The sequence below is a fragment of the Chelon labrosus genome (genome assembly GCF_963514085.1).
Source record: "Chelon labrosus genome assembly, chromosome: 23".
NCBI classification, from domain to species: domain Eukaryota; kingdom Metazoa; phylum Chordata; class Actinopteri; order Mugiliformes; family Mugilidae; genus Chelon; species Chelon labrosus.
The window spans coordinates 16,682,164-16,694,925 of NC_140356.1; the positions used below are offsets into that span (position 1 = coordinate 16,682,164).

General features: G+C 44.0%; 1 protein-coding gene across 1 annotated transcript in view; it reads left to right on the top strand.

Moving 5' to 3' along the window:
• The first annotated feature begins 348 nt into the window (after nucleotides 1–348).
• Nucleotides 349–12,762, top strand: part of pawr (PRKC, apoptosis, WT1, regulator) — a 60,671-nt gene continuing 48,257 nt past the window's right edge. The window contains exons 1-2 of the mRNA XM_084573214.1: nucleotides 349–601; nucleotides 839–1,644. Coding sequence (XP_084429340.1) covers nucleotides 955–1,644 — 690 coding nt within the window. The 5' untranslated portion in view covers nucleotides 349–601; nucleotides 839–954. The remainder of the gene's footprint in view (nucleotides 602–838; nucleotides 1,645–12,762) is intronic.

Consider the following 12,762-nt stretch of genomic DNA (forward strand, 5'->3'; position numbering starts at 1 on the left):
ATTATAGATTTTTTATGGGAAAAGCATACAGGACATATTTTTTAATTTGTCTATAATAATAATAAACTAATATATAAAAATAAAATAAACTACAACTAAAAATGTAAAAAAACAAATAAAAATAAAATAAAATAAAACTGAAACTAGCTATCCCTTTTGCAAACTGATACTAACTTGGAATTAAAAATAAAAACAAGAAAATGCACTAATATTATAATACTGTTAATCAGTCGATGATTTCATTGTTTTCTAGACGTAAAAAAAAAAAAAATTAAAAATATATATAAACGCACTAAAATAAAGAAATGTTATGAAAAAAATAATATGTATAAGTAAACGCCTAAATAAATGTGCTGCAAGTCTCTGTGGGTTAATCAAAGCACTATTTCTCCGACTCCATATCCGGAAGCGCTCCGTCTTTGCTTCGGCTCCACTCGGAGATGCTCGTGCCCCTTTCGGACTCGGCCGGTGCGTGCCAGAGGGCAGAACGTACGAGCAGCCACAGCGCGCTCCAGACGAGCACCATTCACCGGAGCGAACTGCAGGCGCACCTGGTCGGACCGAGAGGAGCGACTTCACCGACCTCCACACCTCCGCACAGGTGAGTTTCTTAACCTGAATCCACGTCTCTGCCGCGCTTTCATCAACTTTTACTCACTTTTTTTTTTTTTTGGGGGGGGGGGGGGTTCTTCTTCTGCACCAGAAAAAAAAGTAGCTTAAAAGGTAACCGTTGTAAGCCAACGTTCTTTTTTTTTCTTCTTCTCTCTTTTAAATAACTAAAAGTGAAGTTTAAAGTTAAAATGTCGTGACTTTATATTTTTCTTCTACCTGTCAACAGCTCCCTGGTTAATCACTTGAGGAATGCGGTGCCATTAATTCCCATTAACTTCAACTTTTCACCAGAACAAAACACACAAGAAGAAGAAGAAAAAAAAAAAGAGAGAGGGGGGGATCATGGCAACAGGAGGATTTAAGTCGAACAACACGACAGACTTTTTGGAGGAGTGGAAAGCAAGGCGGGAGAAAATGAGAGCTAAAATGCTGGGGGACATTGTCGCAGCGACTGGTGCTCCCTCGGGTGCCGGTAACACGAACAGCAGCACCGGCAGCACCGGCAGCGGCAGCGGCAGCCGCCACGCTGCTCCCACTCCTGGCACCGACTTCACCAACAGCGGTAACCCGGACCGAAGCGCCTCCGCTGGGAACTGCCACCCATCCTCCTCCTCCTCCTCTTCTCCTCCTCCTCCTCCTACTTCTTCTTCTTCTTCTTACCCAGTGGCTCGGTCTCCCTCGGGCACGGCTCTAAAGAGACCCGAGGAGGAAACGCAGCAGCAGCAGCAGCAGCTCCACCACCACCACCACCCCCCGTACCACCCCCACAACCTACCCGCAGCACCCTCAACCGCCCCGGTGAGCAACCTGAAGAAGGCCCCGCCTCAGACGGAGAAGGCTCAGACGTGCGCCTCCCCGGACTCCAGTCCCATGGCTTGCAACGACAGCGACAAGGAGAGTCCGTCGCCCGGCAAGGGGAAGGAGAAGAAGAGCTCCGGGCCCAGCGCCAGGAAGGGGAAGGGGCAGATCGAGAAGAGGAAGCTGAGGGAAAAGAGGAGATCGACAGGTGTTGTCAACATACCGTCCAATGAGGTGAGTCCCAGCTGATTTTGTGACACTTTTGAGTGGGATCCCCCCCACCACCATGCAGGGACAAGCACCTATTCCTCTTGGCTGGAACATCCACAAGAAAGAGGTCAGAGGTCAGCTTGATTATCATTTTAAGTCAGCGTCTCAAAAAAGCTTGTTTTGCCTCACAAATCATGCAAATTTAAATCTATCTATAGCCCCACGGATAGTTTGTATTCATGTCAAGTTAAGTAATAAATATAAAGCAGCAGAGCCCAACATCTTGTAGAGAGAAGTTAACCAACTTTCTATTAAATATCAGGACGTCCTGATACATGCAGGTCTTAGACGACTGTTGGGATGGTTTCTAGTTTCATTTTACACGTCTTTATTTGTAACTTTTCCCCGTTGACAGCGTGTTCTCGCTTAGGCACGTTTTTATTTCCTGGTTCCCATGTCGCAGCTCCGCAAATAAATTTGTTTTCAGAGGGCGCAAAACGAGCAGCGCTTGTTTTTTCCAGAAGTCCCTGAATTCCTCTCATACATGTGTCTGGTTTAATCGGCCCCTCTGTAGGGAGAGAAATGAAAGCCCTCAGACGGGGAGGGAGGGAGGGAGGGTGGGACGGTGGGAGGGGAGTTGTCAGCTGGAGGTGCGTGTTGGAAGGCGGCGGTGCACATTCATTGTTATTGAATTTTAAATCATGTCACACTCCTGCCTAATTCCCGGTGTTCACACACACACACACACCCACACACACACACACACACACGCAGGAACTCTGATATGAAACTGTGCAAGCCCGACGCTGTGAGAGCCAGCACTGTGATTATGCACACTCGCTCTGAAAGGCACTCAAATTAAACAAAAACGCTGGGAATACGTGTTTTTTTCCCATTAAGGTGATGGTAACCACCCCGTTTCCCCCCGTATCCCTTTCATTCTCTTATTTGACACCCACCCAGGACTCTGCGTTCCCCCTGGGGGGTGGGGGGGGGGGGGGGGGGGTGTGTGTGCTGCGCAACTTGGGAGTTTGACCAGTCCGTGTGTTGGCGCTCCACATCCTGTTATTATGTGCCGAGCAAGCAGAGCCGTTTGAAAAGCTGGTCGCAGCAGGCCAGGCTGTAATGCTGGGCTTTCGGGCCGGCGCTCTGGGCACGTCGAGCCCATAGGCACCTGATTGTGTGGTGAAAGTGGGTGTGCGGTATTGTTGGGGAGGTAATCTGATGAAGCTGGTTTGAAAAAAGAGAGAGGCACAAAGGAAGAAGTGCAGCTTGTGGAGCTGGTCCCTGAAGGTTGACGCAGCGTCCACGTGGTGACGGGAGGCCGTTAAATGTTAATGAAATGCAGAGAGGTGTAGCGATGAGAGATGAAACAAGCTTTGATGCGAAGAAGAGGGCTCCCGATCTTTCCAAGTCGATACTGATCTATTAATATTGAGTATCGGCCGATGTTAAACACACAAAGTTTCCTCCTCTGGAGATTCATAAAGACTTGTCTTCCCTGCATTCTCCTAGATCACGTGTGCACCGTGCGGCTGTGTTTGGAAACATTTGGGGTAGGATTACCTAGGCAACCAGAGCCTGTAACGTCCACTATCAACTAAAAAAGCGATGGGCAACGAGTGAATTCATAAATATATATTAAATAATGTTTAGGTGCTCAATGCTTTTCCCGATGTGATGAGAGTTTTGGAGTATCTTGACAAAGTTTTGGTTATTGGACGAATATATCAGCTATCTGCTTTTAGCTCTTGTGCTTCTCATTTTTATTTTGCTAATTAACTGCTCTACTAACCTGACAATGCAGACCAGCTTGGTGCTTCTCAAAACACGGCTGTCTTTTTCAAATAGTTAATCGGACAGCTGTTCAGCCTGTTTTTGCAGCTCATTGCATAACATTAAAGATCTTTGTGGATGTCGAAGAAGAAGAAAAGAGAGGTGAAGGAAAATTAATCAGAACTGAATCTGACGCACAAAAACGGGCAATCATACCGTCGGCTGTGGCTGAAATAAAAAACTATAAACAGTGACAGTGACAGTTAAAGGAACAGTATGTAAGATTGTGGCCAAAACTGGTTCTGCAATCACTTTCAAAATACTGTAGAACGGTGTATCCCCTCCAACCTCCCCCCTGACTCAAGGTTGCCAGGTTACCGAGGTAACGTTAGGCTGCTCAATACGTCTCAATTACGTTTCACATTGCCATAATCGACGTGCTAATGTTGTTTTCCTCTGCGTTTCAGCATAATGACAGAGAAACGGGCTCATAATGCTAATGTTAGCAATGACGACTCGCCATTTTTATTTCCCAAACAATTCCTTACCTTTTCAATTCGATGACCCACCTCCTCTGTATGCGCTAACGTAACGTTACTTTGCACCAACATGCATAACTTTGTTCGACTGTCGTGAATATTTGAAATGTCCATTTACATTATGTACAAGTAAGTTAGCCAGGAGAAAATTAGCAACGTTGGCGTCTGTCTTCAAATTCTTCTCCGTTTTCAGCCGTCTCCATCTTTCAAAGGCATCTCCTACAAATCCTTGTTTTATTTCGGACTTTGTCACGACGTATTTCGGATTCATAACGAGGTCTTTTAGGTTTCGTAACGTTATACATGTTTTATCCGACACGTTCGTAGCTGCAGCTGCGGTAACTAGAGCAGAGCTGGCAACCCGGAAGACGAAACTCTACTGACTTTGTGATTGGTCGATAGGTGGAGGGTGGCGCCTCAGACCAAAACACAACATGACAACATCAACATCAGTTGAGGGCTGCAACTCTCACTTTTAAATGACAATATCCTGGCCGGACCACTGTTGTCAGTGATATAAGTATTTGAAATGAACATGATTTCTTCATTCTAGTGACATATCAGGGCTATTTTATGATTAATTGAAATACACTTCTTACATACTGTTCCTTTAAGGGTCTGGCACACAAACCGTCACAAATATATCACCTATGTACAGTTTTCAGAAAGCAGGCAGAGGTTTTACTAGGTTTATGATCATGCTCCATGTTTGCAGGTGTCCTTTTTAGCTGGAGGTCCATAGTAGTAATAAAAAAAAATGGTATAGTTTGGCTCAGATGGAGAAGTAACATCAAGCAGCTTGATACCGATGTTTGATAACTCGACTTATTGAACGTTAAGTCAACCCGGCGCCGACCGTTAACCTGGATCTCCATGACTGGGACGTTTCCAATCACCTCTGATGCTTTGACAACGATTATTTGGGTTATTCAATAGTTCACCAAGTTCACACACAGTCACAGGCTAACGTGATCTTCCATTGTTTCATTTGGTAGCCACGTCACAGCCATATGCAAATTCCTAAATGGAAAGCCTTGTTCTTTTTCTATAGCGCTGAGGAATGTCAAGTATTCTGCCTCACGCTCAAACAGCTCTTTGGCAGCGGCATGTGCTTATGTAAGATGGTACGTTTGTTCCTCAACAAAGATACGCAGCTTTACATTTGTAGTACGTCTGGCAGAGACTATATTCTCATCGTGGATTAATCATCATTTAATACGTTTTTGATTGGATTTAATGGGTAATTAGTTATCTGTACTGTATTATTTTGACGATTGAGCTAATTGATTAATATTCTAAGCATTAATCTCTAATTTCCCCTTAGAGAACATTTACCGCTATATTTACACTCCCTCCTATTCCTGTTAATTTGATCTGTGGCGTCTCGAACTCTTGAGATGCTTCATTGTTTTGGCAGCACCATTTAAAAGTTTAGCCGGGTGTAGCGGCTAATCCCAACCCTGATAATGGAGGTTTTATCTCACGGCCCGAATCTCTCGAGTCTCGGAAATCCAACAAAAACACCAGATATAGTATTATTCCCTTTTGTCGAATGTTTCTCCTTCTCCTCCTGTTGCACGCAACGAGGACCAAAACTATGCAAATGAAGATTTTTCTGCACACAAGCTCCCCCTTTGTGATGTGAATATGAGCGGACAGGTGTGAACAGAGATGCCTGGGATTATCTTCCCCACAAGTTCTGTGCGGCATAATAGCTGCCGAGCGGGATTTCAGAGCATCCAGGGAACCCAATCTCCCGCCTGTCGAGGCCGTAATGGCCCCGACAAAAAAGCTCCCAGCTTTACGGGGGAGAATGGACACTTCTGCAGAGCATCAATCAATACCACCTCCCGCGATCCGGGGAAGTGTCTGCCTTTCTCTCGCCGGACTCGCCGCCTCAGACTGGTGGCTGTTGTTGGCGATTTAGACCTTTGACCCCCGCGCGTCAACGCTTATGCAACGCAGGAATGTGGAAACGAGCGTGCCGATTGCCGCGTTGCTCTCGTCTGAAAAATGTTTTGCTAGTGATGTCAGCATGTTTCCTGTCCGGTTTTTACGGCGCTCGCGGCCTCGATGGTGATTCATGTGTCTCATTTATGCTGTTTTTATGAGCCGTGAGTTACGACGTAGCGGTCGGGACGCTCAGAGTGTGAGCTTTGTTTCATTTAGAGGCTACTCCTGCTGAGCGAGGAGTTCGCCGAGCCTCGCCAGCCGGCTGTTCGTCTCTAAAGGGGTCAGCAGGTTTATCATGCGATACTGCGCTGAGTGCTCAGGCAGCTACAGCTCTGGTGATGGGTGGAGATAGACGCATGCAGTTTCTTACACTTACACCGATCAGCCACAACATTAAAACCTCTGATATTTACCATCTTGACACTGCTGGGAACATTTTGGACCTGGCTTCCGACATTTTGACTTTGTACACTCCGAAATAGGGATGTCATTAGAGTCGATGCCAAACCTCAGGACAAGCACTGTTTCTTATTTTTTTCTGTGGTGCCAGATGTGCCACAAAGGGTTGCAGGAGCCTGTCTGCAGTGACTAGTGGCAAAAAACAGACTCGCAGACCTTTGCAGCACCCTCTTCCAAGGTGGTCAAGAACGGCATTCCAGTGAATGTTCAGCTCAGAAACTCTGCTTAAAGTTTGAAGCCACAATAAACTAATAATCTGCATCAGTCTCTTTATATAGCACTCAATTTACAGCATATGTAAAAGAATGCACCAAAGTAAATTTGCATGAGGTGGAGCCAGTTTCGCCCCGCAGTTTAAAACCTTCTCCAAACAAGGTCACATCATCACAGTAAATACCACAGGGATTTTATCATGGGCTTAGGTAAGCAAGGAGCTATTTAGGCTGGGTGTTTTGTTTCCTCCTTTTCACTTGTTGGTTTGAACAACAGGAATGTTAAACTCTTTAATTAAAATTATGTGTTTCTCAAAGTGAAATTCAAAAGCGCCAGTTCCCAAGGAGAGCATTCTGTTTGGTTGACTCGCTGGCGTGACCTCTGAGTTGCTTACGAGGGCCGCCGCCACTGGAACGGCTTCAAAGAAAGCGACTGCAGAGCCGTCGTGTGGAATTGAAGGGGATTCCAAAGGAGGAGGAGGGAAGAAGGAAAAGAAAGAGGAAGTCTTCCCCGTCTGCTCCTAACGATGAAGTCTTTCCATGCAGGCAACCTGGGGGTCTTTCATCGCCTCATAAAACACACGTCACCCCTGTAATGGGTTGCGGCACGTGGGTTTGTTAAGTTTGCAGGGCTTTTACATAAACATTTGTTCCCATTAAGGTGACCCCTGAACCAGGTGAGCACCCATTATACTGTCAGATGGCATCAGATCAGACCAGAAGAGGCTACGAAAGGGGGAACTATCAAAGTCCATCCACCTCAGTGCCTTTCGTGGTGCAGATTAAAGTATGACCAGGGCACTGAACATTAACTTGTCAGGTAATGGAAGTTGACATCTTGGCCTGGTCACGCTCGTAGTCTTGTTTGATTTCTGATTACGTCAGTTTGTAAAGACAAAGTTCATATGCGGGTTCTTATAAGGAAGGAATTTAACACTTTCCAGATAAACGTGTTAACTTTATATTACTAAGTAGGTAGTAAAGTGACTCACTCATCGTCCACCCAAAAACAGCCTTCACTGTATACGTGCAGATTATAAGTGGACGGTATTAATAAAGGGAGGAATGCCTGGAAAAAGATGGAGAAAGGTGCAAACTAATCGTTAACGGCGGCTCAAACTAATAAAGCCCAAACCGTCTTGATCTGAACCTGAATCTAGAGATTACTGAAGATTTGTGGGAAGAGACGTCTCTCCTGGCATCACAGAAGTGTGTTCAGATTTTTTTCAAAAGACTACTTTTCTGTTTGAGTTTGCTTTTATTTGCACAAAAAAAGAAGTTCCAAAGTATCTTGTTGTCCAGGTCACTGCTCTTTAGTTCCGAACTTTGTGGAGCAGGCTGTAGATTATTACTGAACACATCTACACTCCAACGCCTCATCCGCGTATCTGTTTATTCACTCTCTCATAATGAAGCACAAAAATGAAGCGCTCAATGAACTTTTACACAAATCTCTGGTCAACTGAAGGTAATATGATTCAGCATGGATGATTACTGACACTCTTTGGAAAGGCCCTTTGCTAATACAGAAGTTGCTGGACTTGGCTTACTCACCTCGCTGCTACTGCTCGGGTGACGCAGTTGTTGCCTTTCTGGCTAAACTTTAACTCTTAGCTGTGTATGCACATCCAGGGCATAACATTCTGGCATTGACGGACTATCATTGCATTGGTGTCACACGGCAACGCAGTGTTTTTAGTGGGCGTTAGCTGGAGGCAAAACAATCCACAGGTATACGTTGGCTAACTCTGATTAGCAGTTTGTGTAGGCTTGTTTTGGCCAGAATCGGAGGAGTAGTGTTAAAGGGGAACTACTGTTTGTTACAACCTGGACCTTATTTCCGGCATAAAATACGATCATTTACTCACCCATATAACTTTTGTGTAATTTGTAGTCCTTCGGGAGATATTTAGATCTGCGTATATCCATATAGTGGGAGTGAATGGGGCACCGAAACACAGCTGCATAAATCCATATAGTGGAAGTGAATGGGGCACCGAAACGCAGCTGCGTAAATCCATATAGTGGGAGTGAATGGGGCACCGAAACGCAGCTGAGTAAATCCATATAGTGGAAGTGAATGGGGCACCGAAACGCAGCCTCTAAATAACGCATTATCTTCCGCAAAACTCGTTCATTCAGCACCAATATTTTGTTATCGTACGCTAGCGCTATTCCCCTTTGAGTCCGGTGCATTAGATAACTTATAGTTGTGTTTTTGCGTTTACAAAATAGCATTTTCTAGCGCCCACTAGAAAACTAGCTAACATTAGAATTAATACGCCACGTTGACACTTCAATAGGAAGCTTCATCTGCTACCTACATATTTTGCTAAACACAACACAGCTAATAACAAATTGCTATGTCATTAGCCTCTTAGCCGTTAGCCTGTGTAATAGCCTCCGATGGCACGCGACTATCGCACGTATAACGCGGGTCTGTGGAGCAGTAAGTGATTGTTTCTGTGGAATGTGCATTAGTCAAATGTTGAATAAACTGACTAAAGCGAGTGCTCAGCATTACCCATGTAAATATTTAACCAAGTGACCTCTGACTGTTTTCCCTGTAGACACTAAACAATGTCGGGGTGAATAGCTTCGTCCTCATCTGACCCCCAAGTTCAGGCCATTGTTGTACCATGAAACGTCCACTCAGTTTTGACTCTGTAATTTTACACCTTTTTTTTTTTTCATATAAAAAAATTTCACTGCCTCTGTCATAATTCCCTTTCTCTTCATTTTACTCTTCTTCACCAGTATTTGCGCTGAGAACACAAACACGATTGTGTATGTGTGTTGTTCTGCCTTCATTTAATAAAAATGCGCTGCTTTAAACTAATTAATAGTAACTCACAGCAGGAGGTGTTGAGTAACAAAGTCGTAGTTTTTGTGCATCTGCAACTTGTAACCTATTTGTCGGGACATTCCTGTGTGTTTTCTGACGACAGTGGGGAATTTGTGAGTCATCCCTAATCAGGCCACTCTGCATGATTAGGCATTTGGGAGCTCGTCTGTGTATATTCATTAAAGCAGAATTACTTGGAGACCGCCGTCTCCCCCTTTTCTCTTCTATTTTAGAGTCTGGTTCACATTTGGTATGCCTGGTGGTTCTCACTCTTCTGAACGCTGTCGCCTCCGCGTTAGTGGGACAATTAAAATTAGTTTTGACAGAAAAAAATCCTTCAAAACCAGACGTTGTGGATTAAAGAGCAACTTAATTGTTCTCCTGCAGACAAGAAGGGTGATTTCACAAGTAATAAAATTCATGGGCTTTGTTAGTACAGCTTTGTTTTGTAGTTAGCTCATTTATGCTAGTTTAAACAAGTTACTACCCGACATTATTGTCACAGATAATCGCAAAGACGTATTTAAAGCTACGATTGTCTTTTAAGTACCTTTGCGGCTCTTCAGTAGTTTTTTAAACTAAAGCCCGCAGGTGTCTTTGTACCTTGGTGTAGGTTTAAATACAGATTTGAATGGGGCTGCAAGAAAACAATCAAATCAAACAATGATAGACTAATCTTTTGCTTATTTTGACCTCTGATTAATAGCTAAACAATTAACTGGAAATCTATGAATGAAGAACCTGTTTCAAACTTAATGATTCTTCAGTAATTTGTGCTGAGTGTAGCACAAGACGCTGACAGTCGGTGCCGCCGTGCTAGCCTTTAGGATCGTCCAGAAGCTGAAGCTGCTTTCTCGTTTGGAGGTCAGGAAGCTGGCGGATCGTCTTTGTGGTGGTGATCATCAGCTTTACTACTATTAGGTGCATGATTGAAATGATTAATGAGCCAAAGAACCAAAACAATGCTTGATTCCACAGTTATCTAGATTTAATTGAGCACAAGTTGAGTTCAGGATGGATTTCTGACGTTTTAAAGTCTTTTTAGAGAAATATAAGTTCTAAAAATCTGAAATATCGTGTTAAATTTAAATAATTATCTTGTATAGTTTAATCAAAATGTGACCAGCTCCGTTTAAGATCCAGCCTCGATCGCAGTCCTGCTTACTCTGCCGTTTTATTGCATGCGGGACAATAAGCCTCAGTTATGTTTGTATGAGTGAATGCACACCAACAGACTGATTCTGTCTAACAGGTTTCACGCTCTGCCTCTGGCGTTACGTCACCGTGAAACTCTCTCGTGATAAACTTTCCTCTTATCAGACGAGGCGGTGCGACGCGTGTTATCTCACCTGCACTCGAGGCTCGGCGAAGACACTTTGTTTCCTCCTGTGTCAGTTCAGGGGGAAAGTGACTCAGACGGAGGAATGTTGGCAGAGCGGGATGATGTTTTTTTGAACCTCGCCAGTGTTTTGTTTGGCGTTTTCGCTTCTCATTTCTTACCACAGAGAGGACAAACTTAATTTTCACAAATATAAACAGAGGCTAAAAAAAAAAAAAAAACCCCTTCAGTGGGGCTCTTTGCACATGTGTTGAACTTGAATGAAAACAAAGAGGATTTATTAGAACACGACGTACGAAGATTGATGTGGTAATTTGGGCTGAAGTGAAAATATTTTCAGCACCGGTGGATTGATTTCATTTTCTACTCTACACACACTTGCATGGATATTGGAGAGATGTGAAGGGCTTTCCCCCCGTGGCTGTTTGAGAAATTGCACACGAGCCACGGAAAGTTACACTTCAAAAGGAGGCAGGATTGAAAACACAGCTCTGAGAAGCGGCCCAGGAATGCAGCTGAAACCCTTGGAATTGAATAAATATGTGGCTCAAAACTACCGAAGGCACCAAGCCTTGATCTTTAAGCCTTTCTACCCAACAAAAAAACCTGAACCCGGCCTCAGTGAAGACGAGGGCTACCTGCTATCATGCCTTGAAGCTTAAGTGTCTTTGTGCGTTTGCTCTTACATGTGTGTCTTGTGTGTGTGTGTTGAACTCTGTTTGCCATGGCAGTGTGCCACTTTGACACAAAACACTCGAGGGAGTGCTCTTATGCCGTACCACCCACAAAATGCTCTGCTTTCTGCTTTTAGCTCTCCTACTGGACGTGGAAAAATTACTTCTGGCGCTTTGTTTGAGCTCCTGTTGTATAATATAACTGGACCGCACATCAGACCACAAAGAAAAAAAAAATATGTGGCCAAGCCTGCAGGACAGGACCAGTTATTTAATCAGTGTTTGAATGATGAAACATGTGCTACAGGTTTACACAAACACAGCTCTGCTGCCATCAGAAAACATTAATAAACTTCACTAAAAGGAGGGAAAGCCTTACCACATGCGCCGATCTGGAATAACATTATGACCACTGACAGGAGGAGTAAATAACATTGATCTTCTTGTGACGATACAATGTTCTGCTGGGAAACATTTGGACCTGGCATTCATGTGGATGTTACTTAGACATGTAGCACCCACCTGGACCAGACCAGGCACCCCCACCCCATAGCACACAGACACACTGACACAGACACACACACAAAAACACTTCAGGAACAACTAAAAAAAAAAACATGAAGAACAGCACAAGGTGTTGACCTGACCTCCAAATTCAACATTGTTGTCATGTCGCAGCTGTTTTGGAGGCACAAGGGAGACCTACACAATATTAGGCAGCCAGGTGGTCATAATGTTATGCCTGATCGCTGTATCTGACAAGCTGAGCTGTCTGTTTAATTACAAAATGAAATGCAGTCATACCTGTCAGTCTACTGCTTCCAGTTAGAGGTAATCTTGATTTTTACGTCATTCCCCAGCTCTGCTCACCAGTTTATAGTATTTATAATATACAATATTAGTATTTTAAAACCATTACCGACACTTACACGTACTGTGCAGCCCGAAGGAAATATACTCAAGCACTTCCAACGCCTGACGCTGCAACCTGCTGTACTCACTCCTTCCAGTTCTTATCATGATTTTGACCGATGCTTTTAAAACGTCCAAACTAAATGCAGGTAAATCAAGAAAGCAAAGATGCATCATCTGCAGTTGAAGAGAAAAACCTAAGAAGGAAAAATTTTTTAAAGCATCGCTCTTTAATTGTGTATGACACATTGTTGTGTTAATGGAAAAACAACAGGATGAACGTGAATGTGACGTGTGGCGGCTCTGACTTCATCAGAGCTTCTTCTAGTGTTTCGTAAAATAAAAAACTAAAACAGCTTGCAAGAGGTGATTTAGTTCCAGCAGTGGCTGAGTAAATAAGGGTGGAATTTCTAGCTTATCAATGAACCGCAGT